Source organism: Colletotrichum tamarilloi (assembly GCF_030869305.1).
Source record: "Colletotrichum tamarilloi strain Tom-12 chromosome Unknown Scaffold_30.1, whole genome shotgun sequence".
Classification (NCBI taxonomy): domain Eukaryota; kingdom Fungi; phylum Ascomycota; class Sordariomycetes; order Glomerellales; family Glomerellaceae; genus Colletotrichum; species Colletotrichum tamarilloi.
In genome coordinates, this window is record NW_026849413.1 from 278,103 (window position 1) to 305,224 (window position 27,122).

General features: G+C 55.2%; 7 protein-coding genes across 7 annotated transcripts; 2 read left to right on the forward strand and 5 right to left on the reverse strand.

The window, feature by feature from the left end:
- Positions 1-173: 173 nt before the first annotated feature.
- On the reverse strand, positions 174-3,131 carry CTAM01_08569 (uncharacterized protein; the record flags this gene model as incomplete). Its single annotated transcript, XM_060524589.1, has 3 exons — positions 174-1,796; positions 1,855-2,883; positions 3,054-3,131. The coding sequence occupies 3 exons, from the start codon at positions 3,129-3,131 to the stop codon at positions 174-176; spliced, it is 2,730 nt and encodes a 909-aa protein (XP_060380808.1).
- An 850-nt stretch (positions 3,132-3,981) lies between these two features.
- Positions 3,982-4,626, forward strand: CTAM01_08570 (pre-rRNA-processing protein TSR2; the record flags this gene model as incomplete). The annotated part of the gene is made up of 1 exon (XM_060524590.1): positions 3,982-4,626. One exon carries the CDS (start codon positions 3,982-3,984, stop codon positions 4,624-4,626), a length of 645 nt encoding a protein of 214 aa, XP_060380809.1.
- A 244-nt stretch (positions 4,627-4,870) lies between these two features.
- On the reverse strand, positions 4,871-6,273 carry CTAM01_08571 (BSD domain-containing protein; the record flags this gene model as incomplete). Its single annotated transcript, XM_060524591.1, has 3 exons — positions 4,871-5,238; positions 5,289-6,006; positions 6,076-6,273. The coding sequence occupies 3 exons, from the start codon at positions 6,271-6,273 to the stop codon at positions 4,871-4,873; spliced, it is 1,284 nt and encodes a 427-aa protein (XP_060380810.1).
- A 1,782-nt stretch (positions 6,274-8,055) lies between these two features.
- On the reverse strand, positions 8,056-8,817 carry CTAM01_08572 (uncharacterized protein; the record flags this gene model as incomplete). Its single annotated transcript, XM_060524592.1, has 3 exons — positions 8,056-8,189; positions 8,261-8,345; positions 8,584-8,817. 3 exons carry the CDS (start codon positions 8,815-8,817, stop codon positions 8,056-8,058), a joined length of 453 nt encoding a protein of 150 aa, XP_060380811.1.
- A 1,361-nt stretch (positions 8,818-10,178) lies between these two features.
- On the forward strand, positions 10,179-12,008 carry CTAM01_08573 (transcription factor PAP1; the record flags this gene model as incomplete). The annotated part of the gene is made up of 2 exons (XM_060524593.1): positions 10,179-10,661; positions 10,722-12,008. 2 exons carry the CDS (start codon positions 10,179-10,181, stop codon positions 12,006-12,008), a joined length of 1,770 nt encoding a protein of 589 aa, XP_060380812.1.
- Positions 12,009-16,798: 4,790 nt separating this feature from the next.
- CTAM01_08574 (uncharacterized protein) lies at positions 16,799-19,206 on the reverse strand (the record flags this gene model as incomplete). The annotated part of the gene is made up of 7 exons (XM_060524594.1): positions 16,799-17,324; positions 17,376-17,827; positions 17,889-18,044; positions 18,097-18,301; positions 18,361-18,477; positions 18,618-18,705; positions 19,164-19,206. The coding sequence occupies 7 exons, from the start codon at positions 19,204-19,206 to the stop codon at positions 16,799-16,801; spliced, it is 1,587 nt and encodes a 528-aa protein (XP_060380813.1).
- Positions 19,207-25,496: 6,290 nt separating this feature from the next.
- CTAM01_08575 (uncharacterized protein) lies at positions 25,497-25,786 on the reverse strand (the record flags this gene model as incomplete). Its single annotated transcript, XM_060524595.1, has 2 exons — positions 25,497-25,648; positions 25,693-25,786. The coding sequence occupies 2 exons, from the start codon at positions 25,784-25,786 to the stop codon at positions 25,497-25,499; spliced, it is 246 nt and encodes an 81-aa protein (XP_060380814.1).
- Positions 25,787-27,122: the final 1,336 nt, after the last annotated feature.

Consider the following 27,122-nt stretch of genomic DNA (forward strand, 5'->3'; position numbering starts at 1 on the left):
AAAATCACATCCAACAAGCATTTTGCGCATATCCATGCGGAGGATGAGAGTTCGCGAAGACCCCAAGTGCGAGAGTACAAGCTTCCCCAAGGGAAACCATGACGATCAAGATTTGTATACACACTACGATTCAAGCTTCTTATATACTTATTCTCATTCATACAGAAAACATGTCACGCAGTCTGCTCCGACCCCCCGTGACCCACAACCTCCTTCCCCTTCCCCTTCGCAAGAGGCAGATCCTCCGCCGCCGTGACAAAGGTATCCAACGGCGGCCTCATACCCTCATTCTCCGTTGGGACTTGGGTACTCGCCTGGGAAGCAGAAATCCCGTTCCCATTGAGCTCCACCCCGTCAGTCGTCGCGCCTGTATCCGACCGGTTCAGCTGCGGCATGGGACTGATGGGCCGACTATCGGCGCCCGACATGAGCGTCACCATGCTCGCCGTCTCGGCGTCCTTCTTGCCGAGACTAAACGGCAGCGCGATGCCGTCGAGGAAGGGCCGCTTGCCCGCGACGCCGGTGCCGCCGGGGACGAAATCTGGGCTCAGGTGATTCCCGTCGGCGGCGGCGGCGGCGGCGGCCTGCTCGTTGTGCTTCTCTTGTTCTTTCCTCTTCTCGATGAGGGCTGCTACCGGTGTCGTTGTCGTCTCGTCAACTGCCGTGGTCTGAGACTCTTCCATCTGCGTGGAAGCCGGCGTCTCCTCCTCTTCCGTCTGATGCTCGTCCCGGACGAACCGCCGCTTGCTGCCCGTAGGCGAGCCGAGGGGCGCCGGATCCTGGTGCTCGATATCCTCAAAGGATCTGGCTCCCTCACCGCCCCTGGGCGAAGTCTGCTGAGACTCCCGAGTTTGCTGCGACGTCCTGCCGGCGGCGGTGGCGGCGACAGCATCAGAGTCGGCCTTCTTTTCTCTTTTTGTCGTCGTCTCGTCGTGCTTGGAGCCCCAAAGCGACCACAGCGCCAGACCGATACTCTTGGTCTTCTTCCTGTCCACCAACTCATCCGACGCCTTTCGTCGACCGGCCAGCGCCGTGGGCGGCGGCTGCTCGCCGTCGCCGAAATCCATGTACCCGTCCGCCAGGTCCCTGATGATGCTCTTGTGGACCTTGGCTTTCGCGCTCGAGAACTTCTTGTCAAAGGTGGCTTTGGTGTCGAGCCACCGCCTCACGGGCGTGGGCCTGACGACGCCGACCTCCTCCGACTTCATGACGCAGCCGTCCAGCTCGGATTCGGGAGGTAGGTCGGAGACGACGCCGCGCGTGGAGATCTTTTGGCGGATCATGTGCTTCTTGAAGGGCGGCAACGGCATGCCCGCCTTGCCCACCAGCTCGGGAGGTTGCCCCCCGCCGGCGTTGTTCTCCGTCTGGTTCTCCTCTTTATCCGAATCCGAGGTGGAGCTAGAAGAAATCGTGGAAATGTCGTCGTCGTCCAGGATCTCAATCTCCGTCTGCTGCGCCCTCGCCAGCGCCCAGGCGCCAAACTGCGCGACGGCGCGGTACATGTGCTTGGCCGGGCGTGTGAAGCTGAGTGTCGGGGCGACGTGGCAGAGGTCGTCCCAGACCTGGAGCTGCACGTCCGTCGGCTTGTACTGCTTCAGCTGCGCCAGCCCGGCGTCGTCGAGACCCGGCGGCGGGTACTTGGCGGGGTTCGCGCACTTGTGTGCCACGTAGATTTGCTCGTCGCGGAGGACCTCGCCGCCGCCCACCATGATGAGGAGCGGCGGGAGGCCGCCCAGCGTCGGTTGCATTACCGGGCTGACCATGGGATGTGAGAGTAAGGCATTGGTCGTGTACATCTGGAAAGGGCTATTAGTATATCATGTGAGTGGAGGAAGCTCCCCTAAGAAGACTTACTTGGATTTGGTCCTTGACTGTGGTAAGCTTCCCGTCAATGGTGACGGAAAGCTGCAAGGCCGTCTTTGTGGGGTCCGCGTTACCAGAAGAGTCAGAGGTGCCCCCCAGCGTCTCGTTGCCGTCGCCCAGCGCGATGGGCGCTGCCTGCTTCTTCTCGAGCGTGTTAAGCTTCGTGGCGCTCTTCTCCTTGCCCGCTCGCGCCTTAATGGCCTGCTCCCTCATCATCTCCATATCATCCTCGTTCGGCGGCGGCCAGGCCCGGGATGGTTTGTGGTGGAAGCCGGACGAGGGGATGTAGTCCATCTGGTTATCTCCCGAGACGCTGGGGAACGAGTGCGTGAGGTCGACCCAGGGGCTGATGAGGACGGCGCCCGCGGGTAGGGGAATACCGCGGTCTCGCAGGATACACAGCATCGAGAGCACCATACCGCCGCCGGCCGAGTCGCCGGCCAGGACGATCGTGGTCGGGTCCTGGACGGTGAGGAGATAGAGGTAAGCGGCGAGACAGTCCTGGAGGCCGCAAGGGAAAGGGAACTGCGGCGCGAGGCGGTACCGGGGTGCGAGGACCCTCGCCTTCAGCTTGCGGGCGTGCCGCTGCATCTGGTAGCGGTGCTCGTCGACGCTGCCGAAGAAGTAGGCGCCGCCGTGGACGTAGAGCATCACCCTCTTCGTCGCGCCGCCGTTCTTCTTGCGCTCGTGGTAGTCGGCGCGCATCTCGATCCACTCGGCCTTGAGGGGGCTCTGCGGCTTCCGCCACTTCCACCATTTGCAACCCCCTACGGCCCGTACGCCTCGAGGTCCCAGTTGGGCCTCGATCAGGCCGGCCGACTTCTCGAGCTCGGTCTCGGGGATCTCGACGTCTTCGACTTTGACCCATTGCGGGTGCGGGACCCATTGGGCTGTAAAGGCTTGGAGCTCCTCGACGGTGTGGTGGGAAGCGAACTCGAGGAAGGATCGGACGAGGTGCAGGCCTTCATCGTAGGATAAGTGGGAGTTTGGTCCTTGCTTTGAAGTTTTTCGATTGAGGTACTGTTGTGAGATTGAGAATTAGTCAATTGCACTTGCGTACATGGTCATTGAGCTGTAGCTATCGCGGTAGGGGTTGCATTGCGTATTCTGTGACGAAATAAATCCGGGGGAAGCTGGATTCAGGGACGACCTGACGCGGTTTGTGTATAGGGGATTCGGGAGAGACTCACATGTGAAAAGAGGGTGGATACGACGGTTGGCGTGACCGCCAATGACACCGACGTGGTGTTCAGCTTCAACGGATTCATGATTTCTCTCTCGTGTTCAGTCCAGTCCAGTCCAGCCCGGCCCTCAGATCAGAAACTGAAGGGAGCAACAGAATCCTCCTCCCCTTGGACGGTGGCGGGGGATCTCTTGGCTTTTGAAAGCTTCCTCCCCCTTTGACGAGTTGGTGGACGATCCTATATTGTTTGTGGAACAGACCATCATGTTCGCTTCGAGGGAGCCCGGAGCGGGAAGCACAGAAGAAGGCCGCAACCCTGAAACTTCCACACCCCAGATGGCTAGAGCTCACTACCGGAATAGGGGACCGATGACATCACTTGCAGCGCCCAAGTGGATGAGCCAATGTCCGCCGGGCCTGGTCAACCGGCCGTAGCTTCATCGCCAGCTGCCGGGATCATGAATAATGAGCTGGTCTGGCTGCCAAGATACGCAGTGCTCTCTCAAGATGAGTTATTGAGATTTAAGCGACATTTCAGACGTAGGCAATTGAGCAGCTTGCACGTGAGGTCAGGTAACGAGGAAGCTCAGGTTCCTTTTCAGGTGTTTTCAGCTGCCCTGCCCGTACGGGGCCCTGGCACACGCCTGGCACACGCCTGGCTAGACCCGAAAGCGGGACCGGGATGGGGTGGGTGGCCGTGGAAAACCCCACACAGCACAACCGACAGTGCAAATCGTCGCATGCACTATCCACCATACAGGGGAAGCGGGAAAAAAATTGTGATCTGGAAATTTGGCAACGAAAACTGTCACCGCACCCCAAGCCAGAATCTGCCCCTCCATAACTTTTGGATACCCCGCGAAATAGCAGCATCACCAAACAATGGCGACCATCGCCCCCATCACGGCAGGCAAGTTCACGATCTAAACACGCTGATGCCCAACATCTCTACAACATTGAAAATCCTAACACCCGAAAATGTAGAGGCCTGCCAGTCAACCTTTGAACAAGCCGTCGCCCTCTCCCTCCACATGTGGCCCGCCCTCACCCTCGCCGTCCAAAACCACTGGGGCGGCCCCGACTCCGCCGACAAACGAGACTGGTTCGCCGGCGCCGTCGCCGACATCTTCCCAACTTTCACAAAAATCACTGCCGCAGGCCAGGCAATGCCCGCCACGGCCGCCGCCGCCGCAGAGGAGCCCGACACGGGTTACGTCGAGACCATGCTGCTGCAGGTCATGCTCGACGAGTTCGAGGTCAACGTCGACGATGAGACGGGCTACGACGTCGCCGAACAGATTGTCAAGCTGCGCGCCGAGTGCGCCAAGGGAAACTTTGCCGCCGTCGACGAGCTGCGCACCAAGTGGGAGAGCCGCAAGGGCGCCAAGGTGGAGGGCTTGTATAAAAAGGTCGAGGCCGGCGACCAGGATACCGATTGGGAGGACGACGACAGCGAAGACGACGACGAGGATGATGTCGAGATGGACGATGCGCCTCAGCTTGTGCGTGCGCCAAAGGAGAAGCAGGAGCCCGAGGTCGACGAAGACGGTTTCACCACGGTCACCAAGAAGAAGAGATAAAGGATTTTGTCATATGAGCAAAAAAGAAAAGAAGCGAAGACAGAGAGAGAGAAGAAATACCCCCTCCACCACCGCGACTTTGGTTTCTCCAAAAAGCAAATGCTTCACAAAGGAGCCCCGCGTGGCTGATGTACAAATGTCCGCATAATTAAGAGCTTGCCATTCGAGCCAGAGAGAGAAAAAACAATCCGAAAAACCCATCCCAAATTCAACGCCAGTCAGCAAAATGTAGACGCTCATACTACTACTCCCAGTCATCGTCACTATCGTCGGCCTTGCGGGAGTCCTTGGGGCTGTTGGGGGCTTGGCTGGGGACGCCAGAGGTGGCACCGACAACGTCGTAGCTGGTGTCACTGTCGGCCTGGGATTTTTCGTCGTTGGACTTGCGTGACTCGGCAGGCTTCAGGGTGGAGGAGGTTTGGGCGGGAGGCTGGATGGTAGTGGAAGACTCGGCTGATGGCGGGCGGGCTTGTGTCTTCTCAGTCTTGGGAGCAGCGCCAGCAGCAGGGGTGGGAGTGGCGGCAGCGGCGGTAGCAGGAGCAGGGGCAGTAGTTGTGGTGGCCTCATCATCGGAGTCATCATCCCAGCCGACTTCGTCCTCGGCAGAAGCAGCTGTATCTAGTTAGCAAACAGTTGGGCAATCTAAGATATCCTTCACTCACCCTTGAGCAAATCGCGTCTTCGGGTCTCGGCAGCCTCCAGACCATGTCTGAGGAAGTAGTATCTTTTCCAGAACTCAGCATAGGGAACCTGGTCGGGCACGAGCTTCTCCATCGTCGTTCGCAGTTCGGGGTACTTGTTCAAGTCGTCGCTAATCTCTGCCGTCTTCTTTTCCGCGTCAAACGTCTTGGCCCAGGTCGCGAATTCCTCCGTGGCAGGGTCCTTTGCGAAGCTCTCGGTGCTCGTGTGGATGACGTGCAACTGGGCGTCTTGCCTCGAGGTGTGGATGACCCGCTTGCCCTGCGCGTCCTTGCTCTCGAACATGACGGCGCCGCCCTGGCTGTTGGCGTCGGTAGGCGGCGCGATGCTGACGGCCTCCTTGAGGAAGTTGCTGATATTGGTGCCGAAGCGGAGCAGAGCCTCGTCGGCGGCGTCCTCGGCCTTTTGCAGGTCCTTGAGCCGCTTGGCTGCCTCGGAGCGAAGCCTGGTGAGGTAGTTCTCGGAGCTGCTCATGGCGTCGTCGGAAGCTGCCAAGTCTCTGGTCTTTGTGGGCGTCGTCTGGCTGTCGGTCTCCTTGCTCCTGTCTCCGGAAGACTCATCTTGCGTCGTCGTGTTGACGGTGAGGGATCTCGTTCGGTTGATTATGGAGCTGAAGCCCTTGGATGCGTCCTGACCGAGCTCCGTCACCTCCTTGGAGGCTTCCTTGTAGACTTCTTGTCCCTAGCATCACCGGGTTAGCCGGCTCATTCCTGGATTCCCTTGGAGCTCTTATATGGTGTATCGCCTCACCTGCTTCACGGCACTTCCCAAGAAGCCACCGATGCGCATGCCCCAAGGACTGGACGAGATGGCCTTGTACGCCTCCTGCAAGTCATCGTTCAAAGATGACTGCGGCTGGTCGGATTTGGTGTCCTTGGCGTCGCCATTCTTCTTATCGGCATCCTTGGGGAGCGAGTTCTCCTGGATGTGATCGTACGCCAGATCCATGGCAAGGGCGGCAGAATCCAAGCTCCTTAGAGTTGACGACGCTGGTGGTGTTTATTTGGGTGGCCTTTCGGGGGGAAAAGCCTATCGCGAGGCTAAAGCTGTGGTCTTTTCGTGTGGAGTGGAGTTTGAGGCGAAGTCGTGTGATGTGTAGACAGTTGAGAGCTGCTGTGGGCGGGCGAATGATGTCTGGCTTCTGACATGAGGCTGTTCTTTCCCTTCCGTTTCCCCCTGACGGGCGGGGTGGTGGACGGCTGCATGGTGGTCAATGCGGGGAGACAGCAGTACGTCCACGTGTGGATCCCCCGGCGCGGCCACTGCCGGAACCTCTTTCGTTTCTGTGGCCTTTTGCGGTCTTCCATTGCCTTTTGCACCGTGGAAAATGCGAGAATCGCTTGCATCAAGGCATTCCATAAAGCATCTCTCGTGTCTCACCCGTGGTGCCGCCGCACCCGGGAGCCAAGTACTTGCAGCGCGCAGCACGACCATACGCAGCTGGGTAACAATCAGCATATAAACGGTAGTTATGGAAACATTTCAAGGCGACCGTCAAGGTCATGGATAAGGCGGGACCTATGTTTCTGCACGAAGGGACCTGAAAGCGAACTTTTTTTTTTTGAGTTGTTGGTCCGCCCCTACCTTAACCCCCGCGCCGGGGACGGAACGACCACAGCGCCAGCGCCTCCCAACCGGGACGTTGCGGTCCCTTTTCCGGGTTGCTCACCATGGAGCATGGAGGGCATGCGTGGGCACGCAACGGAGACGGCTGCGGGGATGGAATCCGGTCCCGTTGGTCTTATCTGGCTCCGTGGCGACTTGCAGCGGCGAGTGAAATACCTTGGGACAATATTCGTCTGATCGAACACTCTGTGCCGCCTCTTTGAATGGCGTGCTCCCAAAAACCCATGTAGTAGTGGCAGTGACAATCTTCCATCGTATGAGGGATTGGCAGTGTGGCACGTTAGATACACGGCAGCTCTTTACATCCGTTCATTAGGCAAGAAGGTACGGCAGGCTCAAGTGATCCCTCGGCGATAGTGTGCAGTTTCGCCGCACCCGCCTGAGCCTCGCGCATCTCGCTCCTTCGTGCCCTCCACTCCGATGTAGTACCTAGGTGGAGGGGGGGGCCAAGCATATTCGCAAAGTCCCGAGACGCGCAGTGTGCAGTGTAAGCTTTTCGGGCGGAGTAGCGTCGGGTCTAGACGCCCTCTTAGGCTGTGGCGATTTATGCAAGGAAAAGAGATGTAAGCAGAACTGACCACTTCTGGTCCCTGGACCAACAGTTTTGCTAAGGACCGCACTGCGATACAACAATAGACAGATGTGGGAGGATGCGACGATGTGGGCCGTTTACAAGAGCTGTTGTCTCGTGCTTGTGCCGTAGGAGATGTGCGTTTCCTTTACGGATGCTTGTATGTAAATTCCTGTATCTCGTGATAGCAGGGCCGAAACGGTGGTATGGTTGCAGAGACGTGTTCGCAGTGTCATTTGTCATCCCAGCATTGACAGCAGTATTCGTTCTTCTACTTCGTGCAAGTTTTCCCCTTGCTACCCTTGGAGCGGCACGTCCCACGAGATGGGTTGCAAGACGATCTTTTGAATTATCAAATCTAGGCAGCCACTTGTTTGAGCATACGCCCGCTGCATGGGATCTTTTGCGTGAACGGCTAAACAAGGCCAAGACGGTCTCGCGGCGAGCAAAGAATAGAGTTCCAGCCAGTCATCCCCAGTTTCCAAGGGACGGTACCTAAGAAAAGCGTAAAGTACTCCGTAGTGTACCTTTCTTTAGGTGTAGCAGCCAAGCTGGGTCAGAGTAGGGGAAGCGTAAGCCTCGACATGGGCTTCGCCTGTTGCGCCGGACGCACTCGGGGTTTGAACGGGGCTTACAGCGGGATAGCAGACTATCTTGGCAGATGTATCTGAATGACGGATCGACGGCTGTAGAGTCGTAGACGCTACCACGGCTACCTCCGGCGGATATGGACATATGCCGGATTTACAGCGACTGTGCGGCACGAAGCGGCTGCATAGGTAGCAAGCTCCCCAACTGCAGTGAGCACTGGAGCAGAGTCTGACTACGCAGTACGGTGGCAGGTGCGGAGGATGGCCCTGACTCATATCCAGCAGGTCGGGCGCGCCGTTTGAAGAATTGGCAGCCGGGTCTGGTTAGTGTCTTGGACGTTACGGGGAGAGAGGACCCATTTCCCATGGAAGATTGCAGTCGAGGCCAGCAGGCGGAGCTCGCCCTTGGCACTTGGCCGATGACTGAGGTTGTGACCCGCCACTCGCATTGTTACGCAGAAAGTGCTATACCCACGTCATGGGACAGATTGGGCGAATTTGGTATGGGCGAGTTCTGGCTAACTGGTGGCCGTTACGTTGTGGTGAGATACCAGGACGGCCTGGGCTCAGAACCTGCAGACTCGCGATGAATTCGATTGGCAACATCAGATGGGATTTGCTGGACTGAAGTCGGCCCTCGGTTGGATAATGTCCGTCCGTTGGGACCTCCACTGTCTGTGTAAGTCCAATCGTGCTCGCTTCCATCTTACCGGGCGGTCGTTGCCGTAGATATGTGTGTGTGATTGATTCCCCATAGTGATAGGTATAATAAGAGAGTGAGCAAGTTAAGGCCAACGGGGAGGCAGCAAGAAGGATGCGTGGCGAATGTTGTCCTTCTTCTACTCCGTACCTTACTCCGTACCCTGGAACATGGAACAGAACCCCTCGAGGCATCACCAGACTAGCAACCCCTGCAACAGTAGCGCGCGGTGCCGCGATCCCTCTTTCAGGGCGGGCAGCTCAGGTGGGCAGGTCCAAAAGACACAGAGTCGGAGTACCTCCGTACCGTGGGAGAGATAGGACCAAATGGAGGGCAGATGGAGGCAGATGGGGGGGAAGAGGAGTAAAAACATGGACAATTGTGCAACAGAAATGGATCTGTCGACGGCTAGATGATGCGAAAACGACACTGGCGGCACAGCTGCGCCCTTCGCCTTATCGGAGGCACCAGGTCTCGGAGCCAATAGATAAGCTTCAATCGACCCAGACTGGCCCCGTCACCCCCCCGCTGGGACCCCCCAACCTCTCCCAGTTCTTAGTGTACATATGTACCTACCTACCTGCCGCAATACCTAGGCAGTACGTACTGTGGTTTCCGTACCTTCCCCCCCTCGGCCGACCCCCTCCATTTCCCCCCTCCCCTTGGGCCCTTCCTCCATTTGGCGTCCACGACGGCTGACAAATTGACACTGAAGAACGCTGAAATTCTTCCCCCTCCTCACCGTCTGCAGTCGTCCATTCAGTTCGATTCTCTCCACTTCCTACTCAGACGCATTTGCCGTCACCGCGAACCAACAACTTTTTTCTCACTACACCGCACACACGCATCACCGCACACCCTCTCCCCAAGCACGTCTTTTCTCCCGCTTTCCGTGGATTCTGGATCCTGCGAATTTTGTCCACAGAGCATAGCAGGTGGCCCTTGGAGACCGGCCTGTGAGTCAGGCAGCAACTTTGTCCCCGAAAGGCATCAACTTCCCTCCATCCGCATCCCACCCCAGCCAGTGTCGGACCATTGCATTTCGTCACCTCTCACCAGTCGGACCACCACTCCTACTTGAGGACGTTATACTATCCTTCTTCAACCTCTCTCTTGACGACGACGACCTCGACGTCCAAGAATCCCTCGGTCAAGGACCATAGGTGTCGCCAAGTCGAGTATTTCCTTGTCCTCTCAGACGACATCACCGTTCGATCCGGCCTATCTGGAATTCAACCCATTGTGACCCCGGCACCCTGAGCCGCAATCGGCACTCCGAGTTCGCCTCCTTTCATAGCCCTCTTGCACCGAATTGACTCCCGTTTACCTTACCTACACTTCGCCGCCCTCTCACACTCCTTTCGCAATGGCTTCCACTACCAACAGTGGTTTCCCAACCAACTTTATCTTGACCCCGCAGCAGCAGAGCCTGCTCTACGCCGCTCTCAACTCCAACAAGCAGCAGCTCGCGAACCAGTCTCCCACCACCAAGGATAACTCAATGTCGCCTTCCTCTTATCAGACATCGCCGGCGCAGGGCGCCGCCGCCACCGGTTTCCAAGAGAGTCCCTACCTCGACAACTACGACTACGACTTTGGTGACTCGAGCTTCGACTTCGATGTCAGCACCGTGGGCCAGGCCAAGATGATCGGCGACATCCCTGGTGGCGCTCAATCGGCCAAGTCAACCAAGTCCGACTCGACTGAGAATGATGGAAACGACAAGAGATCTCACCCTGACGACGATGAAGATGAGGATTCTCCAGGCAACGACGCAAAGAGACGCGAGGGTAGCGAGAAGGCTCCCAAGAAGCCCGGCCGTAAGCCGCTTACTTCCGAGCCGACCTCAGTAAGTTTCAACGATTATTCTAGTAATATTCATGATTCTAACACTTCCAAGAAACGCAAGGCACAGAACCGCGCTGCGCAGCGGGCATTCCGTGAGCGCAAGGAGAAGCACCTGAAGGATCTCGAGACAAAGGTCGAAGAGCTTGAGAAGGCGTCCAAGGACGTTAACAGCGAAAACAGCCAACTTAAGGCAAAGATCGACCGCATGACTTCTGAGCTCAACGAGTACAAGACAAAGATTGCGGCCATGAGCACCCGCTCAGTCTCCCACAGCAAGTCCCCCATGGGCTTTGGAAACTCTGCCATTGGCAACCTCAGCGACGTCAACTTTCAATTCGAATTCCCCAAGTTTGGTGTCTTGCCCGGCTCTCAAATGCCCACCAAGCCGGCGCAGCCCGCAAGATCCTCCTCATCGCCTCTGCAAATGAACGGAAGCAACCCCGTCAGCCCTCTCAACCACACCAAGGACAACAGCCCTGGTATTATTGCAGGGCTTGACTTTGGTACCAAGGACGACCTGGCCAACTTCACTTCTCTCTTCAGCCCTTCGCTTGCCAATGGGTCACTGGGCACCAACACATCGCGCGCCAGTGTCGACTCTGGTTCTTACACCATGAACAATGGCACATCGACAAGTTCACCATCAGCGTCATCCCAGTCAAATGGAGGCCCCAGCTCGTCTTGTGGAACTTCCCCTGAGCCCTTCACTCAGTCGCCTATGGGCTTCAAGCCTGTTGATACCATGACCACCATTGGAGAGGAGTCAACTGCACAGCAGTCATTGTTTGCCGGTATCGACACAAACAATTTTGACTGGCTTGCCCAGCAAAATGGCGGTCAATTTGATCCCCAGCTCTTTGGCGGATACCGCGAACCGCAAGAAAACATTCTCGCCGCAACTACGTTTGATGAAAGCTTCTTCAATGACGCTCTCGATGCCGACTTCATTACACCATACAACATGGCACCCAGCCCCAACGTTCCCAAGAAGAATCTCATCGATCAAATCGACGCTGCCAAGAATGCAGACGATGATGTGGTTAAGGAGGCTGTCAAGGCCGAGAATTACAACTGCAACAAGATTTGGTACGTTACACCCCTGCCAGGCAATTACGAATCCGACACTGACAACTTTAACAGGGAGAAGCTTCAAACCTGCCCCAGTGTGCAGGCTGGCGAGTTCGATCTCGACGGCCTGTGCTCCGAGTTGCAGAAGAAGGCCAAGTGTTCAGGTCAAGGTCCTGTGGTTTCCGAAACAGACTTCCAGACTGTCGTCAATAAGTGGATGGGCAAGGACGCCGCCGCCTGCTTCTCGAACCAGGAGAAGAATACCCAGGCAAAGGCTTAAATCATCATCTCGACGTCTAATTGTACATTGGCATTCACGAACCCGGCAATAGGTCAGGCGGCCACGCCAGGAGGCATATCCGAGGAAACGGATGGGACACTTTGGGGAAAGCAGGCGTTTAATCACGGACCAAAAACAAAGGGCAAACTCGAGGCTGAAGTTTTGACCCCAACGGCAAAGGCGAATGGTTGTATTCATCCACATCGGACATCTAGAGATGGCCGGGGGGAGATCTGGTCTAGTGGTCAGGCGGACACCAGTCTGTACTGTACTTGGTTGGAGACTCCTCCCGAAAGAGAGATTGAGAATGGGTAAGGAGGCTATGATGATGAAATTCTAGGCAAGCTCAATTGGCTGTCTTTTTCGACGAGAAAGAAGGAACTTTGGTTTTCTGCAGATGTAATTCTTTTGCTACAGTGTTCGGCTAGTTTGGTTCGACAATGACGCACGAATAAGAGAATCTCCACATTGTGTTATTATATGTTGAAGTGCAAGTTACTGTAGTCGGCGAGAGCTGGAGCTGTATTTCACGCAACCCTTTTAGTCCTCAATGTTCGTTCGCGAGAGCTACGGTCGACATCGAGTCCGGATGTCCATTCGTCCACCGACATGAAAGCTACATCGTAAAGAAAGGGAGAGAGAAAAAGAGGCTGTTCACGATTCTATTGCGTCTCTACCGAGGCTCGCAACGCTTGTCAAGGGTCGTCTACCCTCGGCGCACGGCGCTCGGCCACGGACGAACAGTGACGGAGGCATCGGGAGTGGTTTGTGGGAGAACCTGGGTTTCCCGGGAAGGGTTGGAGGTTTTACCGGTAAGGAGGGCAGGGCGTGGCGGTGGTTTTTTTTTTGCAATCCCGGCCCGCGAAGGCTGGGGTGCATGCTGCCGGCGGCGTAAATCTGGGTTTTGAATCGGATCCTTACGGGTGAAAGGTACGGACGGGGGGCAGCGCAGCACTAGCTCCTACCTACCCTTATCTATAAGTTCGGTACATGAATGTACATATGTCTAGGTAAGGATAGGTAGGTATCGAGGGTTGCGGAGGGAGGCGAACGCGGACATCAAAGTCGACATGGTATTTACAATTTCAGCATGCTTATTTTCTGCTCTTTGTTACTTCACTGCCTCATTGCCCACCCTCTCTCTCGCACTATTGCTCTCCCTTACTCTCACTCTTTCTTATCATCAACCTGAACCCCCCCTTGGGCTCCCACCGGCCCCGTGTATTTCTGAAGAGTCAGGACCGAACCGTTGCGGCGTATGTTTTGCCTTTGCCTGCCCAGAACCCCCCCCCCCCCCCCCGGCACCCGTCCGTTCCCGCCCGCATCCCCATCCGTCTTTCCCGCATCCGATGAGTCGGGGCGTATCAATGAGGCGGGCAGGTAAAGTCAAGAAAGACATGAGAGGTAGGGCCGAGGGGAAGGGGAGAAAATATCGGTCGGCAGGCAGGAGCAGAAAAGAGTCGAGCAGAGCAGAGCAGAGCAGAGCAGGGACAGTGCCAAGCCCGAAGAGAGAAGCCCGAAGACAAAGCAGAAGGAAAGGAATTTGCGGACGGTCAGGAGTTACGGTGATGGGTTCTGGGCAGTTCAAACACCCAAAGTGCCCACTAACACCATACTGCGCACCTATCGAGCCTTGGACCTTGGACCTAGGGACCTGGGCAATGGCTCAAGGCAGGCGGCCAGAGACAGCCCCTTGTTGTACGAGTGTTTGTGGTATGCGGTATAGGCTTTCTTGATAATTTCCCGTCCGCTTCCGTTTTGAGCGAGGACCGTTCTGCGTGCTGTGTGTGCTCTGTTTTTCTTTATTTTTTTTCGTCTCATCATGTGAATATCTCCGCCCCCCGCTTCTATTCCGCCTCTACCCCCCCCCCCCCCGGGTGATGGGGGCGGGAGTTTGGTGGAAGGAATGACTCTTGTACTCTGTTGACTGCGTATAATGTCATGTCATGTTGTTGGAGGTGCGGAAAACCCGAGGTTTTGTGACGACTTGAAGTTTGGATCGACCGGGAAAGGAAGGTACGGGAACAGGGTATAGGACATCAAGACATACCGCATACAGAGAGACGTCTTTGCCATGTTGCCATCTTGAAGACGCACGTACACTCGTCCTCTATCTCTCTCTTTCTTACAGTCTCTCACCCACTCATCCCGTCCAACACCCCCCATTCATCCGTCGTGGAGAGTTTGGGCTTGCGGGGGCGGGGCAGGCAACAGAAGAACGGCATAAAGGTATAGGACAAGTTGAGATAGCTACCTCTCACCCCATGCGTACGGTGCCATTATATGCGTGCGCACGCACGTTTAAATGGTGCCATGGTCCGATGGGGTGATGTAGGAAAGGCAAAAATGGGTAAGAACGGCACGTGGTGTTCTTTTTGGGTTTCCCGCTTCCTAGTCCTTATCGAAGTTCCAACATCACCATCCCCCCCCCCCCCTTCTCTCTCCCACCCGTCCCCCGCTCTTTGCAGGTGCAGAGAGACAGGTTCTGCAGGAAGCTTGGGGAAACAATGGTAAACAACGGGAAACACAGACCTAGAGGAATGGTGTCATGAGCAAGGGGTTGGAGAAACCACCGAGGGATACCTACCTAGATGAGCGGTGTACGGTTCGGAGTCACGGAGGACGCCGTGATACAGATTTCACCTACCTTTTACCTCTGCCACCACTCTCACGCTTCTGCTTCAACCTCTCACCTTGGATGCTTGGACTATCAAGAACATTGTAAGCGGTAAGCTCACCGAATGCCAGCAGGGGCCTGTTTAGCGTCGCCAGCCCTGTTTGTTCTGTGCTCTCCAACGGCACCGGACACGGAATATACGAAATTTACATCCCATCTCGACTCTGACCTCGGATTTTCGATAGTGCACTCCGTAGCCTGGCCAGTGTAAGCCAACGCCCGCACGCTAGGTTAGCCATCGTGGTACGCTACGTATATCCGTGTAAATGCCTGGCAGGCTGGAAAGCATGGGGGTGTTTATCTCCTACTCAGTGGTAGACAACCCCCAGACCCGATAACAACGGGAAATCCCCCGCATCTGGAGCCGTAGCAGCAGTCAATGAGAGTCTAGAGAGAGAACGAGGCCCAGATGCAATGGGCTCAAGTGATGTCCTACTCCCGCAAGACATCGAAATGACACCTCGGATACTTTGGACAAAAGGCAAGGTAACGAACCCCAAAGCTTGAGGTTTCGACTACTCATCTTATCCAAACAAAGCCTCAACCAAACCCACCCAGCCAAGGTAGCTACATAGAGCTAGGAGAGCTATGCTATCGGGTCCTTTCCACCACGAACCGCCACCCACTCTCCTCAATCACTTTTTTGTCAACCATTATCATCCCCCCCAAAAGAACCCTTGCATCTTGCTGTCAAGTCATTCCGTCGTCAATGCCCCCCCCCCCCCCCCGGGGTGCCTCCACGCCTCCGTGCCTCCGTGTTTCCATGTTTCCCCCTCGTACGTCTGATCTATACCGAGTAGTCCGTAGTCCCGACTCCTAGGTAGACCACTTCTAACACAGTAGAGAGTCTGTAGTGCATATAGTCCGCCCCCCCATCGTCGGCCGCCAAGACGGCAAGCAGCAAACCCCCTCGGCATTCGAGGGGTTGGACTCGCCGCATCCACGCACCAAACGTATCGTGGGGCATCCCATCTCCATCTCCATATGCCACCTCTCCATCGAAGGAGGGGGGCAAGTGTCACTCTGCCGTGCCATGCGTCTGCCCGCACAGCAGGTCCAGTCCTCTGGGTTGGCCTGTCACCGCTCTGCGCGTGGCACATCAGAAAAAGGAAATCCGAAAGGAAAACCTTGGTCCTACGAGGTACGGGATACTTGGGGGAAAAAAAAAAGAGGGGTTGTCGTGTCGTATGTGTGGGAGGCACTGGGAGGCAATGGGAGGCGAGAAGGAAGAGGAGGAGGATCTGCAGAGTCCCTCCCCCGACTACCGGTTGCAGCATGCAGATGGCCAATGACGAGCTCGGGGACCGGGGCCTCACCTGCTCCAATCGTGCCAACGTCATCCAATCCAAACCCCCGTCTTTGAGCTGCCGGACCTTGGAAACCTCAACGACGCCCATTGCCTCCTGAGTCTCCTACCCACTCAAGGTACAGACAACTAAGAGTGACAGTAAGGAGAAGAGGCTCCAGACCTTTGGGTCAATGGCAAGACAGCCTCTTTGAAGATCGCGGCTCAAAGTTCATGCACAACACCCGCCCACAACGCATGTACAAAGTAGACTGTTATTACAAAGGGTATATTCTTGATGGTCTGACCTATTTCTCTCCACTAGTCCACACTACGCCCCACCTGATGATTCGTGAATTGGGAACCGCCCCGTCGGAATCCTCCTTCTAGGTTCTGCCATTAGGTAGGTGAAAATTTCGGCCTAGACTTTCCCATCGTCCCAGGCCACGACCTTGACGAATGGTTCCCAGCTGTCGTGAAAAGCATGCCGACTGCCATCGTCTTCCTGGTCGGTGACGGACGGCCTCACAATCTTTCGTGTGTAAGACAGCCTGGGGCCGGCCTCGTGCAACCTTTGCCCGCTTCGGCGTCGCAGTCTGTTCCCAATGAAACCTCTACAGTGTAACCCTTCCAATGGTAGGCACACTGGCTCAAGAATCAGTTGCTGGGATGCCACGATCTAGCCGTCATCTTTTCAGGCCTTTTACAGTGCTTCTTCGGGTAGGCGTGGTTCGGCGATTCCTTCGTGTTTTGCTGAATTCCTCGGGTATCGATCCGTCACCTCTCCCTGTGCGTCTTTCCAACTCTTCCCAAGACCACGAGTGTCTTCTATCCAATGACTTGTCTTGCCCCCGCTTTGCCCAACACTCCCCTTTCCTTCGGCTTGGGGCTGTGACCTCTTCCTTGCTTGCCCCTAAGGAAGCCGAATACGCCGCTTGAGCTCTCAGATTTGCCCTCGCTGATGGCGTTGGCATCTGTCGGCAGCGTAGCATCCTGCCGGGCGAGATCAGACCAGCTGCCGCCACCGTCCAACGTAACCTGCATGCCGCCTGTCGGGCTGGTGACCCTCTTTCCTGCAGCTGGCGGTGCCGCTCGTTGATTAGAATATTCGCTGGGATAATGCGGTATCGGAGGCGGCTTAGATACTGGTCGACGGGGAACACCGGATTGACTGCTACCCGGCCGTCTCTCCAGGCTCGAACTCTTTCGTAATGGTCCTGGGGGTGGCATAGGTCTTCCTCCATTCGTGGCCATTGCTGCCGGTGTAGCCTCATCGGTAGTCAACGCCTGGGGCTGGTTCATGTTGACCATATCACCGTTAACGTATCCGCCCTCTTCACCTTGGCCGGTAATTCTACTGTCATTAGTACCTGTGTAATTTACCGTGAAGGTTTGCAAAGCTTACTTTTTGTACGCAGCCAGCGTGTAATCGAATGGACGGAAGTCGTTTTCAATCATGCGGTAAAGCTCGTCTTCGCGGATCTCCTTGTCTGAAGCGTCCTCTTTTAACCGCTCGCGAGGCTTCTGTCGTCGGGCCCGCGCTTCCAAAGGGGCCTCCTCCAAAAGCAACTCCTCGAGGTCGTACGTAGCATCAAAGTTTGTCTTGTCCGCGGCGGGGACGAAGACTGGCTCAATTTCTTTTCGCTCCAGCGCCTCAAAATCAATCATCATGAAGAATTCGTGCTTCGTAAAGCTCTCCCACGTCGCACCCATTCGTTGATCACGGTTCGAGTCCAAGGCATCGCGGATGGCATATAAACAGGGTAAGCTGACGGGTGGCGAGGTGATGGGATATTTCGGGTTGGCGAGTTGAATTTGCTGGCTAAGGGTGCTTTCCGAGTTGCCGTCGAATGGCCTCTATAGGAAGTTGTCAGTCATTGTATCAGCGGTGCATCTCCCCAAAGACGAATTGACCCACCTTGTTGTATATGCATTCGTAGAATAGCACACCGAGCGACCACCAATCTGCACGAACATCGTAGCCCTTACCAGCGTACACTTCGGGAGCGAGGTAGGCCAGTGTACCCGATTTGCTGGACAAAACCTTGCCGGGAATGATATCGGAGGCGACATTCTGACTCGATCAGCATTTGGGCGTGCCAAGAAATGTTTCCGTCAAAACTTACAAAGTCGGTCAAATGCACGTGTCCATCGGCATCAAGCAGGACATTGTCGGGTTTCACATCGCGATGGATAATGTTTTGGCTGTGAATGTAGCGGAGTGCACATCCCAACTCAGCAATCCAGAACCGCACTGCGTCTTCGGTAAAGGTCTTTCTCGAGATGTGGAATCGTAGATCACCTCCGCTCATCAGATCGACAACCAGATACCTGCACGATTGGTGTCAGTTGGATGCATCAAGCATGACCGGTAAAAGGATTGGTCCCACATGTATTCGATGTCTTGGAAACTGTATCGCAAGTTGCAAATGAACGGATGGTTCACGTGCTCGAGCATCCGGCGCTCTCGTATGATGTTCCGCACACTTTCGGATCGTACGACTATTCTCAGGGACCCGATATCAGTATCGAAGACATTGCATCAAGGTTGTGCATCGCGTTTGGGTTGGGGAGGCGTGTCGAGGTGGAAGGAGTAGTGAGGCGGTGTGTACCTTCATCTTTCCGGATGTATTTCAGGGCAAAAGACAAATTGGTGTCTTTTCTCTCGACGATGCGCACTTTACCAAAGGCGCCTCGGCCGACTACTCGCAGCAGACGGAAATGGTTGAGGTTGACTAAATGGCGGGAAGGATGAGGATTAGCTTGGCAACGGGAGATGGAGCAATTGAGGTAGCGATGGCGGCGGTGATGGTGATGGTGGGGGGGGGGGGGGGGGGGGGGGGGGGCCCCAACCAAGCCGCCGGGGGCAGGGAAGACGCGGGGGGGGCCGAGGGGGGGTGGGGGGGAGCGGGGGGGGGGGGGGGGGGGGGGGGGGTGGGGGGGGGGGGGGGGGGGGGGGAGGCGAGATGGAGCCCAACCAAGACTGCGCGGTGCAATGCAGATGCAGCCGCAGTAGCAGGTGGGCAGCCAGTGCGTTCTCGGTGGCGGTTGGTGTTGGCAGAGAATGTGTGATGTTTGTGTAATGTGTGTATGTGTGTGTAGGTCGTGGTGGTTTGCGTTGGTTCTGGTGGTTTCCCGGTGTGTTCGTTGTGCTATGCAATGAATCCAGCGAGGGGAGGTGTTCGAGACATACCTTCGCCATCCAAGTCGATGGGCTTGCCCTGGCTGTTGCCCATTTCGACGGTGCAGTCGTCTTTTCAATGGCGTCTCACGTCTGCACTTTTGTTGGATTCGATCTTACGGGAAAAGGTGACGACTCGAGCGCACCATGATCCAAACGGGGGGCGGTGAATATTTTTTGGGACGAAGGTCGACTGGTGGTGGTGGTGGTGGTTGTGGTGGAGGTGGACGTAGGATAGGTAGGCGTAGACGTGGACGTGAACGGGGGAAAGAGACGCGGATGGAGGAGGGCGGGCGGTAAATGGGAATTCGGGGCAGATGCGTAAAACGAGAGAGGAACAAAATGGCAAGGAGCGAGAAAGAGAGACAAGAGAAAGAGCGCCGGCAACAGAAATGGAGGCAGATAGATAGGAGTGGAGTCCGTTGCAGTCAGCTGGCACGGGGTGACAGGGGTGCGAGGGAGGATAGAGGGCCAGTTGCCTCGAATGACGGTGTCAAAATCGGGGACCTGTACCTACCTACTCCGTGAGGTACTTCTCCGAGGTACTTTGTATGCTGTGGTACTTTGTCCTTCAACTACCTCTTACCTTCTCTCTTCAGGTTGTCCCAGGCAATGGAGGTACCGATGGATACCTTGCAGACAATAGAATGGGAAAGTAAAGAAGAGGGCCGTCTGAGGTGGTGCTTGCCTTGTTCGCTGTCCAGTAGGTACGGAGGAAGGTAGGTACTGTGTGTCTGGTCCTGCTTGCTGCAACAGAAGGGGGAGGGGAGGGATAATACAGAGGGGAAGGGGCAATAGGATAGGATAGGATTGTACCGAGTCTGAGTGAATGAATGAGAGGGGGGAAGGAGGGAAAGAGGGCCGGATAGGATAGGCCAGACCAGGTCGAGGGTACCCCCAAAAAGAGAGAGAGAGAGCGAGCGAGCGACACGGGGCGTGGGAGAGCGGGCAGGGGGCTCAGAAACCAAGGTACTACAAAGTACCAGAATCACGGCAAAAAGGTGCGTCGGATACTGTACTATCCAGTGTCTTATTTCCTGTGTATGCAATCGAGGGTAATGATCCTAGGCAAGGTATGGTAAAGTATGTATCTCTCTCACATAAATCCGTATTGACTGGATGAAATTTTGGAAACCGAAGAAAGAGTTGAGGCGGGAAGCAGAACAGAGAAGACCCAGACACATGGACGCAAGACCAAAAGAAAGCAGGCTCAAGCTACTTTTTGTCCTTCCTCCTCATCACGCTGAGGCCCAGGCCTGGATTTCCAATTTGGCCAGCATGGGCAAATCAGAAAAAGGAGAAACATGCACTTCCAGCCTTCACCTCGTCATCTCTTTCTCCTCGGAATGCCTCTACAAAACTAAGGCAAGGTATTTGACATGCGGTGAGCACGAGTTTACAACATCATCTTCTATCGCTCTTGTAACTCTATTTGGTTACTCCAGGGGCAATGAGGCAGGGCAAGGCAAAATACCGTAAGGTTGGGCCACCTCAAGTTCGCCTCAAGAAGGACTTTCAACCGCCGCCGGCAACAAGAAAGGAAACAAGAGGAAGAAAGAACAAGCAGCCGCCACGTCGTTGTCCTGCGCTGTCACAAATTCGAAGCCGCCCCCAAGTACTGGCTCCCGGTGGGGGGTAGGTACAAACACTGGCACGGATGGTATCCCACAGTCCCTACCTCTAATTCCATGTGCCGTGCTCGTACCTTACCTTGCGGTGAAGGCCCAGATCAGGCCGGCTGATGCTAGCCAGCCCAATGAAATGGGGAACAAGTAAGGCAAGGCATCATCGGCAAGGGCCAGGCAAAATCATAGGTAGCAAAGTACACCACGATGGCTCGCTCCGGACGGTACGTGTGCCATCCACATAACCTTACCGCATCTACCGCGATGAGGTACCTCGCTCGCGTGCTCGAGGTTGTGCCCGTGAGCTTGCCGTGAACCATAGAAAAGTGTGGGCAAGGCACGGCTACATTTCTGAATGGCCCTGTTCAATGGAGCCCGAACCTTTCGCGGCATCTTTTTACTTGATGGGAAGAATACTTACGCTGCTACTCTGTACGTTAAACGCCCATGTCAGGCCATATTCAAGACTCAAGAGAACGCTGGTCCTCTAGTGTCGGCGACTACTTGGGACCATGATTAATATCTTCTGCCCGTCTCGTGTCTGTGAACGCAATTGGGACGCAACGCCGCGTCCGCGTTCCCATGCGGGATTGGGTTTCCCGGCTGTTGAAGTTGTACTTGTTTCTTTAGCTTTTGCTTTTTGGCGGCTCGATTTCCGGCGCCGAGGCTACCTGCTTTCTCCCGCCGCTGGGACCCTACTACCAACTAAAGCAGTGAGTCTACGGATACCTACCTTACCTATCTGCATGGCAAAGCACCTCATGGTGAGAAAAGCAAAAAAAAGAGACGTAAAAGACGCCGGCCCAGGATGGACGCAGAATCGAATCGGTCATGTAGGTCAACTAAGGTTAGGTCAGCTCTAGTACAAGCTTGCTTTTTGCTCCAGGTTCATTGATAGCGTGCCGACGTCCCTTCGGCTGAGAGTTTCCTTCTGAGATAGCATGTGCGGATCACGTACATTTGATGCATGCTAAGGTACGGATAGTAGTGTAGAGCACCTCCAGTAATACTGTACGGTGTGAGTCCCTTTCGTCCCCATGCTCCCCTCACCTCAGTCTTTTGGTCCATCTCTTCATCACGTTGTTCTATTCGTGCCTTGGAATTGCAAAGTGGGAGGTGGGTGGGCGGGTTGCTTTGCGAATGGCAGGGGGGGAAAACACAATGGGAATGGACGTGGGAGTCGGAGTGGGAGCGAAAGTGGGAACCGACAGGCTTGTGCAACGAGGCAGGGATCATGGACCGAGTAAAATGGTTCAGTCTCTCTCAGTCTCTCAGAGACAGGCCTGCTCAGAGGAAACCAGCCTCTAGCCTTCCAGGCCCAATTTCCAGTCTCCAGAAAGAGAGAGAGGAACTGCTGTTTGCTCCTCATCCTCGGCCAGGGAGCATGCACGATGGGATGATGCTAGTAGGTAGTAAAGCAACGCAACATCCTGCAGCAAACCGAGATACCCTGATCCTGCTGTTTGTGTCCTTTCTTCTTCTTTTCGTTACTTTCCTTTGGCTATCTTTCTCTCTCCGTGCCTCCCAGTCTCCCCGATTACGCCTCATGTACATGCCATGGTACCGTGTCATTCCTCAGTAGCACTGCAAGACAGGACAGGGAAGGAGACGGGCCCTTGCGAGAACTGGCCCGTTCCCCAGATTAGAGAATCCGAGACTCTCTTGGGGAAAAAAGAAAGTAACGACAAGACAGCCACAGACCGATCCCAAGACGCAAAGAATGCCAATGGAGGCCCTGGACCTGACCAGGTTACCAGGCAAGTGTGAAGCGCGATCAGCAAACAAGCAAAGCAAAGCAAATCTCCTGCCCGGGGGCCGGGAAGGAAAGAAGAGGGAAGAAAAAAAGGAAGAGACAAAGAGGCGTCAGGTTTCGGATGGTTCTGGTTGAGAAGACGACGAAGAGCTTTCCAGAAACGAGCACAATAGGAAAATGAAGTCACCGCGGGATCTTTCCTAGTACCGGCCCTTTGAATTATGATCGTTGGTACGAAGTATGAGATGGCGAATGCCATTCCATTTCCAACCAAGCCACATTGCGGCGGTGGTGGCAGTGTAGTCAACGGGAAAAGGTAGAGCATGTGAGCAATGGAAGGAAAGCCGAGAAGAAAGGGCCCATCAGATGGAAACCTGTAACAAGCGACCGTTTGTTTCTTCCCCTGGTCATCAGTGGTTGACTGGGGCCGTTTCCATTTTGCTTTTGTGACGCGGCTGTCCACTGAAATCAAGCAGAATACGACTCTGTGTCTTTGAAATGGATCCAAGGGTCTTTGAAGCGGCGCTTCCCGGCCCTCGGTCTCTGCGCGGGCAACAAAAGCAAGGTGATGTTTGGTGAGGTACCTCATCAACGTTGCTGTTGCATGTCAGAGGCTACCTATATCCGTGGACCGTACGGCGATGTAAGGTACAAAGTAGCGGAAGTATCCGCCAGGAACGGATACCTACACGTGAGCTCTCATGTGTTCTTGGGATTGGCAGCGTCTTATTGGCCCGGTCGGAGTACCCGCGATGAACATACAAGAGGGTAAATTAGGGAGGAGCTGTCCACCTGAGGTCCATGGTTCAGCCAGGAGCAGCTCGTCCGGTGCAAACTTGAAATGGCGTCTGGACTCTGGACTCTGGAAGCCTGCTGAGACGGGTAAGTACTCCAAGGTATCCACATGGTCCGAAGTATCGTCGAGGCCGCGCCTGCTGTGATTTGTCCGTTTCCTTGGGCGTCCTGGGACCTTCCGAGGAGCGTGCGCCTGTCGCCAAAGTGAGTTGGATTGGACCTTCCGACGAGGGAACCTCCCTCATGTGTAGGTACGCCGTATAGTCCTTCAGAGTTCCGTCCAGTCTTTCTTACTGAGGTACCTGCCTATACAGATGTTTCCATCAGATGTCAAGGTAAGGTAGGTACGGATATTCACAACTAGTTCCAGCAAGAGAAGAAAGATGATTGTGCCTCCTTTCGTAGACAATTCCTGCTGACTGCTTCGTTGCATGGTACATCCGTTCAATCGCACATCACTTGAGGGCCTTAACCATCATTTCCTCGGATAGTTGCAGAATCAGAATGTTTACCCCATGACATCGACTACACATTGGATAGTAAGTCTGTACCGAAAGGGCACAACGGTGCGTCTGTCTATTTCTGCGTCGGCACCGGGGCTCAACCAAACTTTGAAGCTGCTCTTTCGGTAACATTGGGCTCGAGACTCAATTTGAAACGGGCAGCTCGAACGAACATCCAGTCGATCTCAAGCATCAACTGAACCAGCAGCCGCCAGCCTCGACTTGACCAAATCCCTAGTGTCTCTCGATGTCCGCATAACCTTCCGCATCTACCTTAGACCATCCTGCCTCTGTCTCTGAGGTCTGAGCCTGGCCAACAACGAATTGGGGCAAAAAGTCCCAAGAACGACAAAGTCCATCGCACTAGCTGGACATCGGAAGAAGCTAATTCTTGCCTCAGCCCGCAGGCACATCATCCGCTCCCCCGCGAGCCTTGCCAGCTGCAGCCATGGCCAGTCATGACAAGAGGGCACAACGCACGCGGCGTCCCACGCCATGCCCGCCGCTCAGAATGAGGTGCCGTCGCCACGAGGCCAACCGCCGATGAACTGCCCCGGGTCTCGAACGGACCTTGGCCTAGCGAGCCGGCCGAGTCTCGAGCATCTCGGTCCCCCAGCCTAGGAACTTTAGCTTTCCATGCTGTCTTTTTTTTTCTTCGATGGATCCATCTTGGGCCTGTTCCGAGCTTCCGAGTGTACAACGTTTCTATAGCATTCATCATGAACGTAGCGGAGCTACCGGAGCATTGAAGATCCGCAATGCCACAAATTATCGGTCGTCGGATCTGCTGACAAGTAGCAACATGCTTGGATCAAGACGCTGGAATCAATACCTCGATCCATCTAGTCAGATCCACTATTGGCACGAAAACGCAGTCCTGGAAACCAACAACCCAGAGAGCATGGAAACCCAGCGTCGAACTAGCGCATTCCCGCATTCCTACACCCACAGAAGCTGACACAGAAAACACGGATGCTACCACAGCCAACTGCATCCCGCCCTGCAAACGGGCGGCGCATAGGAGCGTTGCCGCTTTCAGGCCAGGTTAATATGTAGGCGGCAACAATTCAATGTGGCATCCTTGCCAGCCACGTGCGGAGAATGTGCAGCCGTATCCGTATCCCACCTCCCGCAATCTTGCTTGGAGTTTTGGGCCGCTCTGCCGCAAACTCGATTACAGAGGCCCAACTGCTGGCCATGGCAAGCCACCGTGACAACACTTTTCAATTCTATCAGTACGGCCCAGAATATCGTATCATGACGCCTCGTCAATTTCGCAGTACCGATGCGTCATCTTGCTAGGTACGACATCCACTTCCTTCCAGGGCTGGCAGGTCCGACATCCTACGGAGTACGACTCGTGGCCATCGTGGGCCGGACCAACCCTGCAAGAAATGTTTTCCCCCCGTCGGCGCGTCTGGCTGTGTGACCGCTACTAATCAGGACTCATCGGCACCGACATTACGCCAAAGCTCGTGCGTAACCGCCTGTATTCGTGCAATCCACCACGAGACAGGGCTGGTCGACTTAGTAGGGGAATTCCACGGCGAATGCAGTCCTTTTTGCGCTTCCAACTAGTACTCGGGAATGGTTGTATTGCGTATCTCTTCAACACCAGTTGCATACATCGTGCCGCCATGTTCGCCCTTGACGGACGATGGTTCTACCTTTACAACGACGTGCAGGGCTGGATCAATCCGAGACATTGAGCCGATGTGGTCCATGGAATAGGAACATTGTGCGGCCTTCTGGAAGAATTCTGCCCCTTAGATTTCCTGCCGTCCCAGATTAGCGACTCGTCTCTTTCCCGCCTGTCCTCCACTGGGCCACGCGGGTCCCGATAGGACCCTGTGCAGACGGGACGTCAGCCTCGACATGCTGAGGTGCTGCGATGGTAACCGCTGTCGGAGCAAAAGACCAAACAAGACAGCCTTTCCGTTCAACGCCACGCCCCGTCATGCATGTCAAACATGCACATGTCGAAATATCCAAAATAAGGAGAGGGAAAACCACCCCTTTGCAACCGCCGTAACCCGAAAGAGACAAGTTCTTGTTGATTCAAATCTCGAATATACGCAGTCCCAAATGACAAAGATGCCACAAACAGACTTCCGGTAGCAGCGGAAGGCATGGAAGGCACAGTCTTCTCAATATGCGCAGTGCCGGCCAGAAAGATCATCCCAACATCTGCAGGCTCCGTTTCAGAGTTCCAACTGGAGGAGCCTACCCGCGAACATCCATCACCGGTCATCTCCGTGTCAAACACGCAACGCGATCCCCTAGGCTCCCCCTTATCCGACATTTGACACCTGATGACACGCTGGCAGCCAGGCAGACCTTCTGCCGTCGCGGCTCACCTGAGGACTTTCCGCCGGCAATAACGTCGTGATGGACTTTTCTTTGCAGGCCTCGCTTCTTAACGCTGCTGATCCCGCAGATCACATTCAAACCCAAAACAATACTGCCGCGAAAGTCGGCCCCCTTCGCCTAGTCTGGCAGGCCCCATAAGCAGGGGCCAACGGCGCCCCGCGAGTTCCATGGTAGGCCGCACGCATTGGTCGTATCGATTTTTTGACATCTCGACGCGTCTGTCAGGAGCCTCATTTTAAACTAACCCCGTATTCAATATATTTAAGCTTGCCCACCTTCCATTTTTGAAACGGGGTCGCTATTACTGATACTTGGAAGGCTTGATGGAACATGAGAAGTCATGTGAAAGCAACCAAACCTGGGTCCGCAGCGCGACCCTCGACGTTGCATTGTATATTGTGGCGAGCCGGAACAACTGCACGCACACGCCGAATGGCCAGCTGCTGCAGACACAACGATGAGTCTCACAAAATGGGAATATCGGGTGAATGGTATTCGGTCATGTATACGGCCGATCAGCCTTCCTCACGAGTCGCGTGTCGAGAAGCAGAGTGCGACGCTCGATCCCCTGCTTCCATATCAGCAAAAGAGTCGAACTGCTGTCTAAAATGCTTGTTTGAAATTTCTCCGTTCGAAAACTGGCCTCGAGCTCGCCTGGCTAGCGTGGAAACCATGTCAACTTGCTGCATGGCCCTGAATTTGACAATGCATACAATCTCGGCTCTCGCCGGTCAGCCGGGAGACACAAGGCCGCCAGGCTCGCCGCATCAGGGGGGCGGGTGGCATTGCTTACTTCAGGACTATCCGGACGACAAGGCTGTAGAAGAACAAACGATCATCACAAGTAAGTGGTCGTCTTACATACGACATATACCACATTGACATGGACAGATTTTGGATGAATTGGCCAGCAGGATCCTAAACA